Below are 24128 nucleotides of genomic sequence, written 5' to 3'. Positions count from 1 at the left end.
CAAACCATAATGAGTAAAAGTAGAACTGGAGTCTAGGCAACTTGCCTACAGTCTTAGCACTTGGGAGATGGAGGAGAGAGGATTGGGAGTTCGAGGCCAGCCTGGGTTACACAAAACCCTGTCTTAAATCAAAAGAGAAAGGAAGATAGGAGGGAAAGAAAAGTAAAACACTGGTAGGTGGGCAACCTGGTTGGCCATGGCCACTGACTCATCAGCCTCAAACACCCTCCCTGCCTTAACCCACCTCTGTGGCATTAGCTGCAGAATATTCCACACTTGAAACAATGTTCCTGTTTCCACGGCACCTGCTGCAGGGAAGGGGAGGGGGACGGACATGCATGAAGGTACCAAGTGGCATGGTCAACAGACCTGGTGGGCACCTGGGTGCCACCTCTTGATTCGTTGGGAGTAAGGAACAGATTTAAGAGTAGTGTAAATCCAGACATGCCTTTAGTCTCCCAGCACTCACCAGGGAGGCAGAGTCACCACCAGCCTGGTCTACAGAGCCAGTTCCAGGACTGCTAGGGCTGCACAGAGAAACCCTGCCTCAGAAAAAGAAAATGATAGGTAGATAGATAGATAGATAGATAGATAGATAGATAGATAGATAGATACATGGATACATGGATACTTAGATATATAGACAGACAGATAGAATGTAACCTTAAATCAGAACCAAAAAATGCTGCTTTTGAGTATGTAAAAGTCATTTAGAGATCAAAATAGTAAGATTTATGTTATAATCTTAGTGTTCTTCCCTCCCTCTTAATCCCCCAATGAAATTGAAGATAACATAACCCCCCCCCCAAAAGGCAGTGCCTCAGGAGTCACAGTGTTATTATTTCTTAAATATTTTCTGGTTTCAAGAACAATCCTGGGCTGCAGAGCTGTCTCAGCAGTCAAGGGTATATCCTGCTTCTCCAGGGTACACTCTTCCTAGTTCCAGGAGTGACCCAGCACCCAACTCACACACAGATGCCCTCTCTGTCTCTGTCTCTCTCTGTCTCTGTCTCTTTCTCTGTCTCTGTCTCTCTCTCTCACACACACACCACACCACACACACACATACACACACACACACACACACACACACACACACACACACACACGTAGTTTAAAATGGTTTTTTTTAAAGAACAATATTTGGGGACTGGACAGATAGCTTATGCATGCTCTTCAGAGGATCCAGGTTCAATTCCCAGCACTCAGACTATAACTCCAGTCTTGGGAGATCTGATGTCTTCTTTTAGTCTCCAAGGACATCAGGCTCACATAACACACACACACACACACACACACACACACACACACACACACACACACACACAAGCAAAACACCCATAAACATTAAACAAACAAACAAACAAATAAATTTAAGAAGAATTATCTGATTCAATATGTATGTACAACTGGCAAATTCGATTACCAATTACAGACAGGCTAATATTTTCAACAATATTTTACATACCTATAATGTATGTGGTTGACTAAAAGACTGTCCTTGCTATTGTACGTGAGTATACATATTTAAGAATAAAAATAAACAGATAATTAAAATGGAGGCTCGCTCCTGACATGTGCTTTGTTTAGGAAGGAAGCCAGAGGTAGAATTCTGGTTCCCTGTGAGCCACCGGCAGCTGCCCTGACAAGGGGCCTGACAGCTGCTCCCTCTCACCCAGAAACCACAGGAAGGCTTTTCTGACTCCCAGGCCCTCCCAGTGAGATCTTCTAGATGGTGGGAGCCGATCACAGAGCAGGATTGGGTCTGCGGTGTTGAACATTATCCCGCTCATATTGACTCAGTTTGATTGGATTTCCTTTATTACCCTGAGGTGACACAGGGAGGTGATAAAATCTATGATTGGACACAGTGCCATCCAGAAAGACCATCACAATCGGACCTAAAGGCTGGGGGCACAATATCAGAGTTTATCTCTTAAGGTGATGCTCTGAAATAACACCTGCCCTCTTCTCCTTGTGCTTCTTTTAAATATATTTAAAAGCCCTTCTAAACCACAAAATATATTTCCTGCCCAGTTCTAAAACTAAGGTAGCCTAAGTACTGCTATGAATTTTTCATTAAGAAAATAACTTCTAGAATAGAAATATCCACGCTTGCTCCAGGCCGAACCACCCAGAGTCACGGCTTTATAAATTGTATAAAGTATATAGTGTTAAGATGTTTACTAAAAATTATTAATAGGTTTTCTGAGTTATATAATTTAACTTCCCCGTGACTATTTTATAAAAAGTATTACCTCCACTAACAAAATAATATGTTTTGCTTGATAGATTAGTCATGTACTCATAGGACGCCACAGGTGTGCCAGGCACATTAAGGCAGGCACTCGGGTACCATGGAAACGCAGAGTAGGGTGTGGCTAGGGGAGGGGACTTAAAAACAGTTGTCAGTTGACTCTACTAATTTTGCTTCTCGGAATGAAGCCGTCAAGCATCCTTTCCTGCAAGATACTTCATCTAGAACGCTCCTGAAATAGACAGAAACCGTAGGCCGGTGTGTCATTTTAGTTAATCAAAACAAGTAGGCAAATTAGTCTCCTTTATTTTTTTAATGAATGTAATTTAACGGTATTTAATTTGCATACAGGAAAGTTCACCCAGGAAAAGAAAAAGTCTGCATTATGCCACTTTTGTAAACCTCAACAAAGCCCATCATTAGGAGAGCTAATTGATTTTGCCTCCCCACTCCTGAGGGAAGAAAGCTACCACAGTACCTGTGTATTCACTCGGAGAGGATGGGTGTGCCCGGTGGTTCAAGCAGAGATTTGAGTTTAAGAATCCTGTGGTTCTCTTCTGGCAGGGAGATCTCGGCCAGTGTGTACTCCGAACACTCGGGAAATCTGTTTTTCCGAGCAATAGGGGAACATCATTGTCCGCCTGGTATCCTCCACATGGGCCCAATTTCATTCAGCTTGAGGCCTTTACTAGAATTATTTTCTTTCTTGTTTATTTAAACTCGCCTTATTCCAGGAGGGGGGTTGTGAAGTTCATATAGCCAATGTGTCAGGTCAAATATAGGAGAAAGTGGGGGTATTTAGAAATCAGAAAGCCAGGGGATTTCAGGGAAACCAGAGACAGAGGTCAGTAGAGAAAATAAGGCCACAGGAGCTCTCCTGGGTGTCGCAGGGAGTGTGTTCATTAGGCTCTGACAGTCGAGGGGCCAGAGCAAAGAGAGAAGGAACAGCTCTCAGAAAACCTACACCACCCATGGTAGACCTGAAGTCCAGCCTTCCCTAGTGTTGAAACGAGATGTGGTTTTCCCGAGGGTCTTCGAATGTTACGCGTCAGGTCCATAAAGTTAACCATGGCTCTTCTGCACGAGTCCTTCTACGACCGCTCACAGCCACAGGCAGAAACTCTTCAAGAACCTCTCACTAGGTTGACCTTCTTCTTCCATGATGCATTTTCTCTAAGCTTCCCTCTACCCCTCTCTCTGCCTCCTCCTAACACTCCCAAAGCTCACCTCTCCCCTACAAGCATTTAGGAGATTGGAAAGTCAACGAAGGCCGGCCTTGCCCTCCTCAGGGACTGGTGGACACCTGTCTTTGGATGCCTGATCTACGTGCACACACACATACACACACACACACAAACACACACGCACACGCACACACGCACACGCACACGCACACATACACACACACGCACACACGCACACACATGCACACACACACGCACACGCACACATACACACAAACACACGCACACACACACACATGCACACACACACGCACACACAAACACATGCACACACACACGCACACACACACACGCACACACACACCTGGGAAGTAGCACAGCAAGCGCCTCATGCTCCCAGCAGTGCCCTCTGGCATTTGTCCTCTGGCCATGTCCCCTGCCATGATGCTACCCTAGATGGTCCTTTCCACAGGTGGAAAATTTGCCCCTTTTTTCCCCTTGTGTTGATTCCGTTGTGCTAAGAAGCCAAAGTGTTTGTAGGCTCTCTCTTGTAGTCGATAATCGCTGCAGAGGTTTTCTTAACTGTGCCCGTAGATGTGAACAGCATCATCGCAAGCAACAAGAAGACTGGCGTGTTCAAGACTCAGAAAATATCAAGCTGGTAAGATAACTCTCTGCATCCTGTCTGAGTTAACGTGTCCCAGTCGAAACTGCTTTCTTGATGCCATGGGTGATTAATAATAATGCAGTAATACTAATAGCATTAATTGAGCACCTTCTGTGTGTCAGGTTCTGTTCTAAGCAGTTCATGGGCATCATCTCATTTAATCTCGTCGGCAGGTACATTAAATAGATAAGGACACCAAAACTTCAAATAGTTGAGTTGGGGCTGCTTCATGCTAAGATCATTCAGTACAAGGGTGGGGAAGGCCCAGCTTAAATTAGCCTTCTTAAATGGCCTTATTTCAGTGGGCCTCATCGTGGGTGGTTTTGCACCCTAAGGGATTCTGGCAGTCACCGGGAACATGTTTTTATTGTTGTTGCTGCTGCTGTTGTCCTTAGGACTTGGGGTCAGAGCAAACAATGTCTCTACTGGTTTCTACTGATCCTGATGTCTAATGGAAGAGATTATTCTTGGCCAGCTTTCAGCACACAAACAAACCCTCCATACCCTAGAAGTGTCTGCCCCAGGACACCTCCTGCTGAGGCTGAGACACCTTGATCTAGCGATGGTTTTCACAGTCCCCTTGGGCTCCTCCTCTTCCAGGCTGGGAGAACAGCTGGCCTTCCCTTAGCAGAGCCATATCGTGCTCTGCGGTCCCACCCCGTGGCCAGTTGACCTAGGAGGGGAATGGCATCCGTAAGTGCTTCCCACATGACACGGCCGTTTCTGTACATTTTCCCTTTGTGTGTTTAACTATGAGTTTTGTTATAGTAACAATTCCATTTGGAATCGCTTTATCTTCCACTATTACTCTGTCATCCTTTGGCGTTTTAAAGTTTCTCCACGTTGAGGACATTTGCCTACCCTGACTGCTTAGTTTGAGAAAAACAGTAGGGTGACCAGACACAGTGGCTAAAACCCAAAGTGACGCTGGGCAGGAAGGCACAGATCTGTAATCCCAGCACTCCGGAGGGAGACTTCGGGGAGCCCTTCCTCCATGGCGCACACAGCCATCTCCTTCTGGACAGGACTTCATTTTGTCGCATGCTTTCCAACCTGGTCTTTTAGTTATCAATCAAAAGTGCATTTTCTACGCTGTTCTCATTTACATGTGTTTAATGCTTAAGGTCATTTGTGACCATTTGAGTGTGTTTCAGCATATGGAACAGGGAATAATAGACCCAGCTTCACGCTGGGCAGCGAAATTGTGTTTTTACAAGACATAATGTTGTTTACTGAGTGTTAATAATCACTAATTAATAAACATATCTAGACTTCGAAAATGTTGCATTTTTAAGGTATAAGAGTGTCAAGTGTTTAACTTGGGGAGTGCAATAGAATTTCCTGTTTTTGTTTCATAAGATAACTGGGTAACATAAGGAAGTAAATGTTATCATTCAGTATAGGGCAGGTTCTAAATGCTCAGTGCCTGGCCTTTGTTCAAATGGAACTCTGCACAGAAATGCTACTTCTAAATATATTATTTTGATACACGGTAGGCCATAAAGACCTAAGACTTCAGTAATGACACAGGATTCCCTGTTTTGTTTTCTTTTATCTTTTTCTACCTTTATCATAGACTAATTGTGGTCACTTTCCTCTTTTGTAAAAAGTAAGAGCATTTTTATCCCAAGTCAATAAAGTATTGCCAGGAAGCAGGGACTCTGATGGCTCAGTGGGTGAAGTGTCTGTCACAAGCTCTAGGACATGTGTTCAAATCCCTAGCACCCATGTTAAGACAAAGAAACAAAAAGTGGTTCACAGTGGTACGTGCCTGGAGTCCTAGCGCATCAGAGGTGGAGACAGGACTGTCCTAGACCTCGATGGCTAGCCGGGGTAGCCAATCAGGCGAGCTCCAGGTTCAGGAAGAGATTCTGTCTCATAAAATAAGGTAGAGAACGCTAGACATTGGCCTGTAGCCTCTACCACATGATACAATCACTCACACACACACACACACACACATGCACACACACATACACACATAAACATGCACACAGACACATGCACACAGACACACACACAGGCACACACACACACAAACACACATACACATACATACACACACAGACACGTGTATGACACACACACACACGCACAGGCACACACACACAGACACATGTACACACACACACAGACACACATACACATACACACACACAGACACGCACACACGCATAGGCACACACACACACAGACATACACACACAGACATACACACACATGCACAGGCACACACACACACACACACACACACACACACACACACACACGGATGGATGGACGTGGTACAAGCAAATGACTCAGTGAGCACGATCAGTAAGGAGCTGGTTGACCACTTAACCTCCAGCAGCTAAGCAAGCGAAGCCACCAGCCACTGTCACAGCAATCAGCATCCCTCTGTGCCCACTGCTTTCCCACCCATAACCAGGACAATGCGATGAACGTATTAGTTCCATGAGAGAAGAAATAAAAGGAACCCATTCACAAAGGAGCTCAGATACAGTTCAATATTCTTTTCTAGTGCCTCAATGCATATGCAGAATTTCTCCCAAATTGGAGGTGTGGAATAACAGCAGCGACAGATAACTAAGAGGTATTTACCATAGCTACAAAGCCCACACGTGAGCCAAATATTTCTGCTATTAAAAAGCTCTTCAAAGCTTGACATGAAGTTTGTAACAGCTGAATGTCTCCTGTGACTTCATTTGCGCAGGAGATGTAAAAGCTGAAAGGGAAGTCGTGATCTGAGAGCTGTGAGCCTCCAAAATACGGGTTTCAGCAAGGCATGAGAAGCTGCCCAGACATCTGACAGGTAGCCCGTGCTCTGACTCCCTCACTTGGTGCCCCTAGTAATGCTGTGGTTTGCATGAGTGTCCTTCAGTGGCCCCCTCTGCTAAAGGCATGGACCACAGCCTGGGGTGCTACTGGGAGAAGGGGAACCCTTTAAGATGTGGGGCTGATAAGTTCAGTCTTGGATCTACCTCAGCCCCCTTGCTTCCTGGTGAGTTGCTTCCTCTGCCCCACACTCCAACTCTATAGACTACCTCACCGCAGCTTCAAAAAGCAGTGGGTCAACTGGCCATGGACTGAAGCACGTGAAACTATAGGAAAGACCTTCCTCTCTCTAGGTTAATACTCTCAGGCATTTGTCACAGTATGCGGAGCGGACCAGCACAGTAACCAACAGTCTTCCTCTCTCCGCTCACCTCGTCCTGCCTCTTACACACCGGCAGACTGGAGAGCTGTGGTTCTTAGCCTTCCTAATGCTGTTCCTCATGCTATGGTGACACCCAACCATAAAATTATTTTCATTGCTACTTCGCAACTGTAATTTTGCTAGTTATAAATTGTGACGTAAATATCTGATTAGCAGTAGCTCTGATATACAGCCTCTGTGAAAGAGTCTCGCCCTCCACTCCCCTGGGGTTGTCATTCACAGGTTGAGAACCATGCTTTAGAGAATTATATGACTGTAAACACATCATCAGTGCTTGTTGGCGGGGACTTTTTGCAAGGAAGGGGCTATGACAGGTGCTTCATTTAGCCTTGTAGTAATCTCCCCTGCTCTCACAAACATCTCTTCCTTATCCACCACAACTTTTGTTTGTTTTTGAAACAGGCTCTTATTATGTCTCCCTGGCTGTCCTGGAACTCACTCTGTAAACCATACTGGCCTTGAACTCATAGAGGCCTACCTGCCTCTGCCTCCCCAGTGCCAGGATCAAAGGCATGCACTACCATACCCAGCCTTTTTTTTTTTTAAGAACAACTATAATATATATCAAACCATCTTTTTTTTTTTTTTTTCGGAGCTGGGGACCGAACCCAGGGCCTTGTGCTTGCTAGGCAAGCGCTCTACCACTGAGCTAAATCCCCGACCCTATACCAAACCATCTTGCTGCCTCTAATCCAGTTTAATCCAATCACACTGTGTTGTATATGGAAGGCATGCTTGTGAAGGTGGGAACCTTAGTGATGGTTAGCCAGGGATCACACACACGAAGCACTTTGTAAAAGCACATCTCCAAGATCTCAGCACAGCCCTCTGGTAGCTCTCCTGTTCGTCAAGCCACATAGCTATTCATTCAGGTATCAAATGAGTCCAAGGCACACCTTTGGGAATCTAAATATGGAGCAGTTGGAGCAGTCTGTGAACAAAGGAAGCTGTACTTCTAAATATAGCAGGAAATTTATGAAAGAGCAAGGGTATTTACAGCAGCTCAATTGTTGGGTTTATCTGAAGCTGTCTTCAAAATTGCGACTCTCAACAAAGAACCACTTGGAGCTTTGACGTCTGCATATTTCTGGGTCTTCCAGAATCAGCAAATACCATCATTCTCTGGTTAACATTAGTGAAAAAGTTACAATTTCAGAATTGTTAAACTAGCCTCACCGTGATGATAAAAGTAAATTTCCCTTAAGGGGAAAAATGTATTTGTTTGAAAGTTGTCACTGAATTTAAGCTGCAGCTCTTATTTTTCTTTATTAAACCACGGGTTTTTATAAACTGTTCAACTTGGTTTTAGAGGGTGAGATGACTATCACAAAAGGCCCAAGACAATTAACTTACACAGAGAAAAAGGTTTACCCTTGACTTGCCTTTCCGGGGAGCCACCCAGCACTGGGTAATTACATTGCTTTGGGCCCCTGGGGGTTGAGACAGATGGCAATGGGAGGTACATACATATTTGCTCATCTCTTGGTCAGGAAGAGGGAGCTCCAGGATCCCACATTGTCCTTCAAAGACACGCCCCAGTACCTAAGGCTTCCCATTGGGCCCTACTTCCCACAGGCCCTACCACCTTCACCATACTGGGGACCAAACCTTAGCATAAACCTTAGTCTTCCGTGCCAACACTTGGGCCACGGCATCATCCCTCAGGCCATAGCGTCTTAATCATTCTTACCACAGTTGTTAATCTCGTCCCTCCTTGTCCATCCGAATCCATCCTTTTGAGTGACTCAGTGCCGTACCCTCTGTCTGCCCTGCCAGCTTCATCCCCTGCATTCTCCCTCTCTTTTTAAAGATTTATTTGTTTTATGTATGTGAGTACACTGTTGCTGCCCTCAGACACACCAGAAGAGGGCATCGGATCCCATTACAGATGGTTGTGAGCCACCATGTGGTTGCTGGGAATTGAACTCAGGACCTCTGGAAGAGCAGTCAGCACTCTTAACCGCTGAGCCATCTCTCCAGGCTAGTCTCTCTTTAAACTGCTATTGGTCTCGGACGCGTACCTCAGTGGAATGAAACACACACTGTTGGTGCTAATGTGCTGCTGTCTCCAGGCTTCTTGGTCTGTTCCTTTGCTGATAGGAATTTTGATCGCTTTCTGTTTTCTCTGTGCCGTGACACCCTGGGGAGCAGCACCCATGAAGTCCGTGCCCTCTTGCAATTGACATTCCAGGAAGGGAGGCAGCTGATTTTCTTGAAGACAAGGATTCTATTTAATGTTTTACTCTTTTTTCATTCCCTGAAGCAATTAGTGTTTGTGCTCCCCAGAGCTTGGGGGCTTTTAGGGTCTGCATTTGAAAGATGTGGATCCACAAGGTTTAGGGAACTGAATCATTTTTAGTGGAAGCAAAGTCAAGCCCCAGAGAGTCAGACAGCAGCTCCTACATCAGATAGCGACTTTCATTTCAGGATGGCTTCTCAGGCTGGCGTGTGCAGTGTCTGTAGACAAACTGACAGCGTGAGTAGGCATTTATCTGCACTTTGTCAGGTTGAAGAGGAAGGTTAGTAGAAGGTAACGGAGATACGGAAGCTGAGGGCTCTTTAAGAAATTGTCTGATAAAATACACCGGTTAGTGAGTTTTCCTAAAACTAGGGTAACAGAATCTTGAGAGGTGCAATTCCAGAACCGCTATGCTCCTGTGTCTTCCCTTGCTATCTGGCATACAAGAAAATGAAATTACCACACGCAGTTCTTTCTGCTCGAGTATAATGTTGGCCTGCTTGCCGAGTCTGTGGGAGAACCCTGGTCCTTACTACCCGGTTTTACCTTGATGAAAGCTTCCCCCAGGGGTGTCACCCAACATTGTGCATTTTGATATAGTCCCCTTTTAATGAGGAAGAGCCAGACTTTAGTATTTGAGGACAGTTTTTAGGGGCACCCCTAAACTGTAGCAAATTAACAAAGCCTCATCTTCTAGGTTAGCATTTGTATTGCTTGTTTGAACTTCCTGATCTCTACTGACCAAAGTGTATGCTAATAGTCAGATACGCATGGCAGATTTCTGCATCCTTGAGGAAAGGTCTTCTGGTCTGAAGAGACAGCTCTTCTTTCTTTTCGAAATTCAGTATTGTAGAAAGAATAGGTCAAGGCCTGTGGACATAGCTTAGTTGGTAAAGTGCTTGGTTAGTAAGCACGAGGAGCTGAATTTGATCCTCAGAACTGCTGTGAAGAAGGCGAGGTGCAGACGCCTATTTTGTTTGCTTGTTTGGTTGGTTTTGGTTAGGGGGTGTGTTTTGTTTTGTTTTGTTTTGTTTGTTTATTGGACACAGGGTTTCTCTGTGAAGCCCTGGCTGTCCTGGAACTTGCTGTGTAGACCACACTGGCTTCAAACTTGCAGAGGTTTATCTGCCTCTGCCTCCTGGGCACTGGGTTAGCACTGGGTTAGTAAAGGTGTAGGACGACACTGCCTGGCTAAGCCGTGTTCTCTTTTCTTTTCTTTTCTTTTCTCTTCTTTTCTTTTCTTTTCTTTTCTTTTCTTTTCTTTTCTTTCTTTTCTTCTTTTCTTTTCTTTTCTTCTTTTCTTTTCTCTTTTCTCTTCTCTTCTCCTCTTCTCTTCTCTTCTCTTCTCTTCTCTTCTCTTCTCTTCTCTTCTTTTCTTTTCTTTTCTTTTCTTTTCTTTTCTTCTCGGAGCTGGGGACAGAACCCAGGGCCTTGCGCTCGCTAGACAAGCGCTCTACCACTGAGCTAAATCCCCAACCCTAGTCGTGTTCTTATAACCCCAGCGCGCCAGGGCTGTTGGGACTGGCAGCTCTCTGGGGCCCACTAGCCAATCAACCTATCGTATCTGTGGGCTCCAAGTGAGGGACACCGTCTCATAATCCAAGGTGAATGATACCTCAGCGCGGACACCGGGCTTGCTCCCTTGCTCCCATGAGGTGCCTCTGTCCGTAGGCCACGCATGCGCAACAGTTCTCAGACTCGGACTCGGACTGTGACTCGCTGTAACCCAGTCGTGCCTTTCATAAGCATCAAGAGCAGCCCCTTGGTCTTTATTCTTTTCTTTCAGGATTTTTAGAGATTTTTGTTGTCATTTTTATGACGCTGGCATTTTCATTGTGATGAGAAGAGTTTGGAGAAGCCTTGACATTTAGAAGCTCGGCATCTTCTGTTGGAAAGTGAGCTTTCTTTTTAAGACTGCGCAGTGGCATTTCCCCTTCACTTGCTTGTTTTATTTCTGGAGACTTTTGTTGGCCTTTAAAATAGACTCTCTGCTTCCATTGTGTGGCATTGTACTTCCCTCCGTTCTCTTCTTTCGCTCATTCTCCCTTTTATTCATTTAAGACAGAGCATCAGGGAGCCCCTGAACTCACTGTATAGGCAGCCATGACCTTGAACTGCCCGTCTTCTGCTCCACCTCCCAAGTGCTGGGGCCACAGGTGTGCCTCACTCCACCCAGTCTGTTTCTTTGTTTCACTCAACACTGTATCTCCTAACTAATTGCACTCATTTGAGGATAGAGACTTAAAGGTTGTAGGGCTCTATATAGAACGTATTTAGTCCTCTAATAATGACACTTTCAGTTTTCTGACTTTTTTCTTTCCTTCAAGACAGGGTTTCTCCATGTATCCCTGACTGTCCTGGAACTTGATCTGTAGACAAGGTTGGCCCCTAACTCAGAGATCCATCTGCCTCTGCCTCTTGAGTGCCAGGATTAAAGGCATGCGCCACCACCGCCACCAGGCTGTTTTTTGACCTCTTGTATAATTTATCTGATTAGAACAGCCAGTGTGATGACCACAGAGTGACTGCATTAGGAAGCCTCTGATACTGCACCATTGAGCGTGCTTTCGGCCTCCGAATTGGGGCGTTTAGTCATCGATTCCTGTTTTGAGATTTTTATCTTAAATAAATCTGGAACCTTGGCAAATGTTTCTGAAGCATCTATGGAGATAATCAAATTGCTTTTCTCATTTTGCCTTTCCAATGACTGTTAACAGGGTTTTAGAAGTACAATAGGCCTGCATTTCTAGTCACTTAGTCGTAATGCCTCAGTTGCTTTAATGTGCTGGTGTATATGTATGTATGTATGTATGTATGTATGTATGTATGTATGTGTGTGTGTGTCTGTGTGTCTTGACTTCAGGGTCACACACACCACTGCACGTGTGTGACGGTCAGAAAATAACTCTTGGAAATTGGTTCTCTCATCCCACCTTGCAAATACAAGATCTTCTCTGTTAGTTCTGCCATGCCGACCCTAGCTGACCCTCAAGCTTCAGGGTAGTCCCTCTGTCTCTACATCCACCTCATAGCAGGATGCTCTGGCTACAGATGTGTGCCACTGCGTCTCACTTTTTTGCCTGGGCATTGAACCCAGGTGGTCAGGCGTGCACAGTCGGTGCTTTATTCCCACTGAGCCATCTCGCCAGTCCTGGGACAGCCCTTAGTGAGTCATCTACAGTGCTTCCACAGTTCTAGATCAGAACGCCTTTTACTCTACTCTCTTGTCCATGATACAACAGTTAGTCGTTAGTACCCTTCATCCCAAGATCTGCCTTCTCCGAATAATGCAGAATATACTGGTCACCAACATGGGGACCTGAATGTTAATAAGTCGGTCTTCCTTTTGGACTGAAGTGAGTTTATCTCAGCTATTCCAGGCAAACACAGCTAGGATGGAGTTTTAGTTGTTTGTTTGGTTGGTTGGTTGGTTTGTTGTTTTGTTTGTTTTTTGGTTTGTTGGTTGGTTGGTTGGTTGGTTGGTTTGGTTTGGTTTGGCTTGGTTTTTTATGAGACAGGGTTTCTCTGTGTAACCCTGACTGTCCTGGAACTCACTTTGTAGACCAGGCTGGCCTTGGACTCAAAGATCCTCCTGCCTCTGCCTCCTGAGTGTTGGGATCAAATGCCTGTGTGATCCAGCGTTTGCTTGTTTGTTTGTTTGTTTTTGTTTTGTTTTGTTTTAGTGAGATTTAAAATCAGTCCAGAAATGTTTAAGCATTAAGTTGGAATAAGATCTCAAACTTTGGAACCAGGATCATCCTTCTGGGCCACACACCCTGGGTGACAGACAACTCTGCCACTGCTGGAAACCTCGCCCAGGTCCTGAGGAATGAAGGCTCTCTCTGAGCTTCTTAGGTTCTACAGTGCTTCACAGCCCTGAGGTCTTCCATTCATTAAAGCTAGTTCTAGGCAGCAGAAATAAATCATTCATAAACTGTTGACCCTTAAGCACCAGGACCTGAATTTGATCTCTGGAACTCACATAAACACTTACAACCCCAACTCTTTAGAAGTAGAGACAGGCAGATCTGGGGCTCACTGGCCAGCCAGCCTAGCCTACCTCTGGTGGGTTCCATGCTGGTGAAAGACCCCATCTCAGCAACAACAACTCAAGTTTTCCTGTTCCACACACATGTGTGTGTACTATCCCAGCAGTCACACATACACACATATACATGCATGTACACCATCTGCTGAATTCTCCAAGTTATAGATGTCATATACTTCTTTAAAAACTGAGACCTGCCTTAGAGACAGTTCTCTGTTGTCAGCAGTTTGCTCTTCTTATATGGTAAAAATGTCATCAAGACCTAATTTTACTTTCTTTGCCCTTTCCCTAAGCCTTACTCGTTGTATAAAAACTTAAGTTAATTTCACATCACGATAAAAATTGACAAGCTGCGTAAGTAATCTCACAAGGCATCTGTTTACATGACATCCTGCTTTAATCTTCTATGATATTTTCCCCTTACTTTAGCTAAGGGAAATGTTTTCAATAAAGTCTCAAAGCTGGACGGTGTACCTCGGTGACAGAGTAAGTACTGAGCATCCACATGGCCCGGGGTTTAATAACTCGTAACCAAACGTCAAGTCTGTCTTTTGGTTCACCTTTCCTTCCCTAAAATGGCGTGTTCTTTAAAACTCCCCTTTGGAAGTAAATCTGATACTTGGAACTGAAGCCAAGCAAGACTGGTAGCTTAAGAGCACCCTCAATTTAAAGCTGTCTAGATAGAGGCCTTCTGGGGCAGTGTTTTCCAAAGTCTATCCAGGACCCATCTTCATGGAAATGCCTCAGGGCACTTATTTTAAAAGAGCAGGTTCCCAGTTCTCGATGGAATCTGAGCAGTTCCCTGAGTCGGGACTGTTGAATCTGACATCTAAGCAGCCCCCTTGGTGGGTTTGCTTGTATCTGGAGCACAGATCATACTTAGATAAGCCCATTTTTATCCTGAGATTACTGTTCAGATTAGTAAACCGAAAATGCAGAGGTCAATCTGTGGCTGTCCTCTGCTTGTCCCTAGGACTTTTGGCTTGAGGCCTATTCCCACAGTAGATTCAGGAGAACCCTATCAATAGGGAATAATTCCGACTACCTTCTATTTTGCATCTCAGCCTTTGTTGGTGTGATTTAATAAAAAGCACACATTAGATGTAGAAAAGACTATAGGATAACGTAACAGCCCACCCCAAGCAAAAGTAGACCAGATGTCTACCTCTTCACCCTATCCATAATTGTGTGAGACATTTTTGTTAAGTTGTCATGGTGACTAAAGATTATTTTTAGTACTGGGGGAATGATACACATGACAGTCTACAGCAATGAACTGTTCTGTCCTACTGCCCCAACTGCTAACACCATCTTGGTAGAGAAACACTAATGGCAGACCAGGTGAGAAAATGGACATCCAGAAATATTCCTCACACCTTTCTTTTACAACATTGCTTTGCTCGCTCTCTCTCTCTCTCTCTCTCTCTCTCTCTCTCTCTCTCTCCCTCCCCCCACAACCCCAACCCCCACTGGTGTGTGTATGTGTGTGTGAAAGAGAGAGACAAGAGAGACAGAGAGGAAGGAGGAGGGAAGGCCAGCATTATCTGGTTTACAAACATTTTAAACATATTTGTCTGTCTCTTCACTATTGTTCTACCATTGTGAAGAGACACCATGACCAAGACAACTCTTATGAAGGATAGCGATTGCTTCGGAGCTTGCTTATCATTTTAGAGGGTTATCCATGATCGTCATGGCAAGGAGTAGACATGCATGGCATTGGGTAGTAGCTGGGACCTTTACATTCTGATCTGCAGGCAGCAGGCAGCAAAGAGACCGTAAACCTGGAGAGGCCCTCAAAGCCCTCTCCCAGTAAAACCCTCCTCCAACAAGGCCATTCCTTCTAAGTCTTCTCAAGCAGTTCCACTAACTGCGGACCAAGCATTCAAACCTAGGAGCCTATGGGAGCCATTCCCATTCAGATTCCACAGTATGGAAACCTTGTGTTAAAGAATAGCACAAGAGTAGCATTCTTAGTCTGATCTGTTTGTTCAGTTCAATGCAATAAATATATTTTAATGGCTTCTGTAGTCACTTTGGCCTCCTAGGGGATAGGAAGATAAATAAGTAAAGCAACTTGTCTACCTTTTCCAAGCTCAAGGTATTTGGACAGATAATAAACCTGCTCCCAAGATGTAAGACTAAATTTAAAGAGATCCAGAGGTGGGCAGAGAATGCTTCATGGAGGAGACAGCCACTGAGCTGTGCCTTGGCAAGGAAAAAGCAAGGAAAGAAGAGCAGTTGAAACAGGATTTTGAGGTATAAAACCAGGAAGGAAATCATTAAAGATATAGGAGTAGAAAAGATGTGTCCAAGAAATTTGAATTATTTGTGGATTGCAAAAGGCTAATGACAAACAGTTGAAAAGTCAGTATATGAGGCTGGAGAGATGGCTCTGCAGTTAAGAGCATTTGATGGACCCAGGCTTCATTCCCAGCACCCACAGACAGTTCACAACCAGTTCCCAGGATTCCACTGCCCTCTTCTGCACTCCACATGTATCAGGTATGTGCATAGTACACAGACATACATGCAGGCATTCATGCACAGGAGTAAGACGTCATTATGTAGCCAAGAAAAGAGGTGGCTATGAATGACGCCAGCATTTGGGTGGATGAAGCAGAAAAAATATAAATTTTAGCTACAAAGTGAGTTGGAGTCCAGTCTGGGTTATGTATCAAGACTCAGAAAATCAGAACAACAAAAGAAAGAAAAGAAAGGGAGGAACAAACAAAGGAATGAAGGAACGAAGGGAGGGAGAGGGAGGAGATGAGAAGTCACTAGAATGGGGTGGTACAGTGTGTGCAGTGGGAGGGGCCTGGCAGCTGTGCTCTTGGTCTTGGTGAAAGGTACATTTGCTTTCAGGTAGAAATGCTGTGCCGTTAAAGGGAGAGGGTAGTGTGGAGTCTGCAGGCCTTCAGGTGCAGAAGGGGACTTCGGTTGGCTATTGTGAATGAGCTGGCATTACAAGCAGTAAAGTAGGGAGGACCTGTCCCCACAGGGTGCTGGAGACAAAAGGAAAGGCAGACAAGCAGCAGCCTGGAGGGAAGGTTTAAGCCTGTGCACACAGCAAGCCAGGCAGACAAGGGAGAAGAGAAGAGTGAACACACATAAGAGAGGCAGGACATTGTTGGGGGTCATGACCTCTCTCGGTGCCCCTCAAAGCACATTCCCCAGTTCATCTGAAGCCTCAGGAAATATGTCCCTACCCAAAGAAACCCAATCAGAAACTCTGAGTTTGAAGCCTGGCAACTATTTTAACAAGCTGAAGTTTCTTATACCTGGTCAATTTGCTGTAGAAGGAAGCAGCAGCATTAATGTCCAGGACACATGGAGGGCAGCACTATTTCTGTAGGGAAGGAGAAGCAGATAAAGAAGATGGTTTCAGCTGTCAGGCCTTTGGCGAGCTTCTTCACTGAGGATGAGCACCTGGGAGGTTCAGGCACCGTTGCCATTGGAGCTCCCAACCCTTGGCTCTTGGACTGTCCCATGAGTCTCACCTCCTCCTCCTCGCTCCCTCTAAAAGCCCTATCTGCAACTCCCATGCAGCCCACCCCCCTTCTGGATTCTGCCCCTTATACACCCAAGCGCTCAGGGCTGGCTTCAGTTTAGATCCTTCTGACCATCTTTGCTCTTCCAAGGGCCTTCCAAGTAGCCCCTGTGTTCCTTGGGGCAGTAATCAGTTTGTCACTCTTAAATGGAGCCACATTGTGTCTTCCTGCTCTTGGCATCCAGAGGGCTCTACTAACGTTCTGGGATGAGTTACAAGTTCTGGATTCAGATGGTGTCTTTTCTCCTAAGTGTCTAAAATTGTAGACCCTTTTACCTCAAACCTCATGGCAGTTTAAAGTCTGAGGGAAGTCAGAGATGGAGGGACAAGTGGCAAATGGGGAGTCGTTTAGGACAGCACCAATTCAGTAGTTTAGGTGAATATTGTAAGTGACTTGTTTGAGCCTTCCATATGGGCGAGCTATGACAGCATGGATGTGGAGGGGTGAGACGAATGAACCAGTAGGAAGGGTCTGCAGATTTCTCTCACGTCCATGCAGAGAGTGCTGCTGCCTTCCTTGCTGCTGGGAGAGAGCTCAGGCTCTACCAAAACTTGTGGGAGGCGGCTCCCTAGCTGAGAGCACTGGCTGTTCTTATAGAGGCCCCAGGTTCAGTTCTCAGAACTCACATCGGGTAACTCACAACCATCTGTAACTCTAACTCCAGAAGATTCCTTCCACTGGTCTCCATAGGCACCTGCACTCCTGTGCACACACACACACACACACACACACACACACGCACACACGCACGCACGCACGCACGCACGCACGCACGCGCGCGCACACACGCTCATAACGAAAGTTATTCTTAAAGAGTTTTTAGAAAAATAATTGTGTTAGAATAGTACTTTCACAAATAAATGCACAAGGAATCTTTTTTTTGTTTTGTTTTGTTTTGTTTTCATTTTGAGACAGTGTCTTGATGTATGTAGCCCAGGCTAGCCTCAACTCACTCTACAGTCCAGGATGACATCAGACTTACAGCAATCCTCCTGCCTCTTCCTCTCTAGTGATGGAATTAAATGTATACGCCACCACACCTCACAAGAACTGCCTTGTTTTTTTTAGCATCGAAAATGTCAGGCCATTACTCACTACAAAGACATATGAGCCACCGGAACAAGAAAAGGGATGCTTTGCGTGCCCACAGGCAACATTCTCTGAAGCCAAGTTATGCAAATTAGGGTGAGCCCCAGTCCACATGAAGTTTATTACAATTGAGAAAGACTTTCTGTGGAATTCTCTTGCCATGACTTTTGTGTCACAAAGATGATGCAAACCTCTTTCTAGAAGTTGACTACGTTTTGTGTTGCAACCTTAAACTTAAAACCAGCACTGAAAGAGAAGATGCATTAGTGCCAGACTAAGGAAAGGAAAATGATATTTTTGAACACTTACAGCAGTAAATTTCTCATATTTGATGCTTTCCTTGAGTGTTAATAATCTGTCCTCTTACTAAGTGCTCTGGCTGAGAGACCGTGTTGTTTGGTTTTGAGTCTAGGGTTTGAACCTCCTAGATGGTGGGCAAGCTCTCTACTATTCAGCCCTCATCCTCCGTGCTGTCCTGTGCTGTGTTGGGGTCATGGGTGTAGGAAGTGGTGCCCAGAGCATCCTTAGCCTCGCCGCTGTGTAGGGGGAGGACGCTGGCACTTGATGAACTCAGCTCTCTAGCTACCCTCTTCCTGCTACCACGTCCCGGTGAGGCCTTCCAGGATCCCATGTCTGTAGCTTTTGGGATGTATCTAAAGAACGGAAGTTCTGGAATGGTGGGTTTTTAAATATGTCTCTCTGTAAATGGTAACAAAATTCAAATACACATAAGATTTTGACATTTTACTTTGGTTTAGAGAGAATCACAGGAAGGACCTGGACATAATTCAGATGCTTTGTCGAACCATCTTTACAAATGCATGCTATACGTTCGACCATAAAACCAGCCTCAGCCAGACTCCTGGCTATAATGTACATGAACCCCAGTGACCCCCTCTGTCAATACGTCTTTCTTCTTTTTTTAAAATTTATTTGTTTTTATGTATGTGAGTACACTGCAGCTGTCTTCAGATACACCAGAAGAGTGCATGGGATCCCTTTACAGATGGTTGTGAGCCACCATGTTGCCACTGGGGAATTGAACTCAGGACCTCTGCAAGAGCAGCCAGTGCTCTCAACCACTGAGCCATCTCTCCAGCCCTCAATTCTTCTTTCTTGTCGAATCGTCATTTGAACCTCATTGTGCATGGGTCTTATGCATCTGTCGTAGTTTGGGTTCCCATTGCCATGAAGAGACCATGGCCATGGCAGCTCTTATAAGGAAAACATTTAATTGGGGCTTACCGGTTCAGAGGTTCGGTCCATTGCCATCATGGTGGGAAACACAGTTTGTGCAAGCAGACATGGTGCTGGAGGAAGAGCTGAGTGTTCTCATCAGATAGGCAGGCAGCAAAGAGGCTGTGAGCCAGTAGACATGGTTTGAGCTTCTAAGATCTCAAAGCCAACCCCCTAGGGACACACTTTCTCCTCCAATGAGGTCACATCTCCTAACAGTGCCACTCCTGTGAGCCGGCGGGGCCACTTTCACCCTTCGATGGGCCTCTGGTTTTTGCTGATGTGAGACTATGAGAGGTAAAACTTCTGAGGGTGTGTACAGCATGGGTGCCTGGATGTGAGCTTTCTCCAGGGTCTATGCCTATCACAGAAACAAACATCTATTTGAAGTTTTAAGGGAATTGGCAAAAGTACTGGCTGACTTACGTTACCGTGGGCACTATTGGAGGACTTCCATTGCCTCCAAATCCTGGCCAGCTCTCCATGTGACTGAGATTTTAAATTACAACCCTTCTAAGAGTATAATGGAATTTTGGGAGTCCTTACTTTTAATTTCCCTAATGGTTGATAATACTGAATACATTTTCACATCTTTATCTCTGTTGAGGTGCCTGTTCAAAAGCTCTGCTAATTCTTTTTAAAAATCGGGTTGCTTATTTTCTTATTATTGACAAATCCAGAGAGTCCTTGGTGTGTTCTGGATATAAACTCTGTTTCAGACGAGATTTGCAAACATTTTCTCCCCGCCTGTGGCTCGTCCTGTTAGTCTCCTTACTCCGCATTTCCCAGAGCCGAAGTTTTTAATTTTAATTTTTATCTAATTTACCAATTTGTTCTTTGATGGGTCATGCATCTTGTGTGTATCTAAGGAATCTCTGTTAAATGCAAGGTTGCAAAGATTTTCTCCTATATTTTCATCGACAAATTTTATAATGATAGGTTTACATTTGGATTTATGGTCTATTTTGAGTTAATTTCTGCATGTGGTGCAAGATATAGATTTAAATTATATTTTTGAAAATACGAATAGCCAATTGTCAGAACAGGTTTTATTCTCTTCCCTTCTGAGTCGCCCCCACTTATTTGGGTCCTATTTAATTTCTGTCATCTTTTGTCAGAATTACTTCTCTCTTATATGTTTAAGCTATTATGAAACCTTACGCTATTATAAATGATATGGAACTGGAAATTCCAATTTCCAGTATGTGTTGCCTGTATAAAGAAATACAATTGATTCTTGTATTGATCTTGTATCCCACGAGCCTGCTACCCCGTCCTGGTCGCTTTGCTGGCCCTCCACAGCATGTTGTATGTAGATGATTGTGCTGGCTACCAAGAAGTGCAGCTTGACTTGTCCCTTCCCAATCTAGAAGCCTTTTCATTTCTTGCCTTACTGGACTGGCTGTACCCTTCCGTGTGTCAGGAAAGGGCGAAAGAAACAGCTCGTTCTTGCTCCTGAAGTCAGGACTAAAGAATGCAGCCAGTCACTATTCCATGTGACCTCCCACTGCGTGTGACGTCAGCTGCAGACTTCTCATGGATGGTGTTTTTCAGGTTGAGGAAGAGGTTTGTTTGTTTGTTTGTTTGTTTGTTTGTTTGTTTTAATGCACTGAGCCATCTTGCTGGCCTTTGAGGAAATTATTTCTAGTCTTTTATTGCTGAGTTGATTTCTTTTTTTTTCTTCATGAGAAACAGACATTAGACTGCATCGAATGCATTTTCCACCCTGTTCGAGTTGGTCACGTGTTTTTCCTTCTTAGTCCGTTAGTATCATGTTACATTTATCAATTTTTAAATATCAAAACAACTTTCTTACCTCCTTATGATGATGAACCCCCCACTTAATGTGAATTTCTGTCTGTGTGTTTCTGTGTATGTCATGGACAGCTATGTAGATAGCACATGGAAATATTTACACAGAAATGTGTTGCTCTTCTCTCTGGAATCTGGCCTGACGCACTTTCTCATGACGGTCGGCATCAGTAACACACGATTCCCTGTTCTCTCTCCTCTGGCCAGTCTGACCTAACTGAGGGTTGTCCGTTTTATTGATCTCAAAGAACCTGTTTGTGGTTTCATTGATTTCTTTTCTCTATTATTTTTGTTTCTGTTTTATTCATTTCTCTTCTGATCTTTATGAGTTCCTTTTTTCGATTATGTTGCATTTAATTTACTCCTTTTTTAAAAATGTATTTGGCTAGAAACTGAGGTCACTAGTTTGGTGAGTTTTTTTTTTGTAATGTAGGCGTTTACTGCTATTAATTCCTCTCATGTACTGTGTGGCATCCTGTAAACGGTCGTGGGTCACATTTTCAGCTTCGTTCAGGGCTTCTCAGTTTCTGCCTTGATTTTTTTATTTGGGCTCTAGGATATTTATAAATATAATATTTATTTTCTCAATATTTGAAGATTTTACAGCATATTGATTTCTAATTTATTGTTTTAGCCACTTTAATTCCATTATGAACAAGGATCATATTTTTATATTATCTTGATCCTTCTAACCCTGTTGAGACTTATGATCCAGAATAGATCCATTTGAAAAAAATATGAAATCTATCTTTACTAATGGATTAATTTATATTTACATTCCATAAATATCAATTAAATCATATCATTGATAGCATTTAAAGCTATCTTTATTAGCTCTATATATACCTTCGTTAGGTTTTTATCTACTGTCCAGTTAAAGAGAGAGGGACATTAGAATCTCTGACCATAACTGGGCTTTGTCTGTTCCCTCAGCACTGCCCAGTGGGACTTTCTGTCACTCGGACATGAGCTTGAGAGGCACAAGGCTAGCCTCCTTATCTGGCCCTTTAGCACGACGAAGCAATCTCTTTCAGCCCTAGTAATGCTTTTACTCTAAGATCTACTGTCTGTGGTTAAAATGTCTGTCCTGTCTTTTGACTAACATTCATGTGTCTTTTCCCCATGTTTTCACACGTAACTCCTTGGTGTTTCTATGTATAAAATGCTTTTGATGTAAGCCGTATACTTGGACCTAGATTTATTTTGCTCTTTATCTTTTTTGTAGTAAAAAGAGCCCAGTGCTCTACAACTGAGCTGTATCTCCAAACACTTTTTAATTTTTGAGATAGGGCCTTGCTAGGTTTCCCAGGCTAGCCTCAAATGTGTGGTCTTCCTGCCTCTGCTTCCTGCGTAGGATTACAGGCCTGCACTGCCATGCCTAGTAGATTTTGTGTTTAGTCTGATCCTCTGCTGTTTAACGGATGTGTTCAGGCATGCTCATCTAACAGGATGGCCGGTATGGCTTGGTTTAAATTTGTGGTCTTGCTTTTCGAAGTTTGTCTCCTCAGCTCTCTACCTCATTGTCATCTTCTCCTGCCTCCCATTGACTTGGTGTGTTCTGTCCTAGCTTGATCAATTCACTCTGCTTCGTTCCTTGTAGCTTTACTTTAGATTGTATGGTGTGCTTCCGGGGAGACGGGACCGGCCCGTGTAGATGTTGGCGACCAGGGGTTGACAATAGTGTGCTGTGTTCTCCAGTGTGCTCTCAGCTTATTCTTGGAGGCATGGTCTCCCACTGAACCTGGACTTCATCATCTGCGCTCCACTGGCCGGCTAGTGAGCCTCTGAGATCCCCCACAGTGTCGGGGTTCTAGGTGTCTGCTGCTATCAACCCACCTTCTGGGCGGGTGCTGGGGATCCAAACTGGGGTCTTCATGCTTGCACAGCGATCACTTCACCCACTGAGCCATCTCCCCAGGCCCTGTGGGACCCCCTTTAACTCATTAAATCTGTCCTCATCCCTGCAGGTTGGTGTAAACCCACACAGGAGGCGATTGCCCTTCCTCTCCCACACCTTACGCTCTTGGTTTATGTTTTACTTGTTTATGCATGTTACAAACCTCACAATACTTATTTGCTTGGCTGGTCCTCCTATTTTAAGGACGTTTAGATAATTTTTAAGACATACATATTTAACTATAGAGTTATTATTCTTGGTCCCCATCATTCCTTTGTGTAACCCCTACTTCCATGAACTGTCTTTCCTCTGCCTAAAGGACTTCTTTGCTGTTATGGGGGAGCACACATCTGGGTGTGGTCAGTTGTGGGGGAGCACACATCTGGGTGTGGTCAGTTCTTTCAGCTTGTTCCTGTTGTCGTCGTTTTCAACGTCTGTCTTTGTTACCGTCAAGAGGCACCATGACCAAGGCAACACTTATAAAGGACAGTATTTAATTGGGGCTGGCTTGCAGGTTTGGGGGTTCAGTCCAGTATCATCAAGGTGGGAACTAGGCAGCATCCAGGCAGATGTGACGCTGAAGAAGGAGCTGAGAGTTCTACATCTTGATCTGAGAGCATCCAAGAGAGGACTCGCTCTTTCTCATTGGGCAGAGCTTGAATACCAGGAGTCCTCAAAGCCCACCTGCACAGTGGCACACTTCCTCCAACAAGGCCACACCTCCTAATGGGCCAAGCATATTCAAACCACCACAATATCCAGAAGGCACTTCTTCCTCTTCCTCTGAGAGATATTTCCACTACCTATGTTCTAGGAGGATGAGTTGTTGTCTCTGTCCTTCCAAGCCACTAGAGCCGTGGCACCCTCTGACCCCATCCTCTCATCTGTGTATGGGATGTGCCTTTTTCCTCTGGAAACTTTTTAATTTGTG

At 44.6% G+C, this 24128-nt stretch overlaps 1 protein-coding gene across 7 annotated transcripts in view; it reads left to right on the top strand.

The window, feature by feature from the left end:
- The window catches only part of Camkmt (calmodulin-lysine N-methyltransferase), a 381129-nt gene that overhangs the window by 327415 nt on the left and 29586 nt on the right, over positions 1 to 24128 (top strand). For 2 of the 7 annotated variants that reach the window (XR_010052078.1, XR_010052077.1), the window contains 3 exons: positions 4036 to 4102; positions 6630 to 6701; positions 6822 to 6920. The exons of 1 other annotated variant lie outside the window; for it this stretch is intronic. Coding sequence is in view for 1 of the 6 variants with exons in the window: in NM_001134463.1 (NP_001127935.1) it covers positions 4036 to 4102 (67 nt within the window). In the remaining 5 variants the exon portion in view is untranslated. The remainder of the gene's footprint in view (positions 1 to 4035; positions 4103 to 6629; positions 6702 to 6821; positions 6921 to 24128) is intronic. 4 more of the 7 variants (XR_010052080.1, XR_005505500.2, XR_010052079.1 and 1 more) reach the window with 2 other exon arrangements.

The sequence above is a fragment of the Rattus norvegicus genome, chromosome 6 (genome assembly GCF_036323735.1).
Source record: "Rattus norvegicus strain BN/NHsdMcwi chromosome 6, GRCr8, whole genome shotgun sequence".
Taxonomy (NCBI): Eukaryota; Metazoa; Chordata; class Mammalia; order Rodentia; family Muridae; genus Rattus; species Rattus norvegicus.
This window is presented reverse-complemented; position numbering and strand designations above follow the sequence as displayed.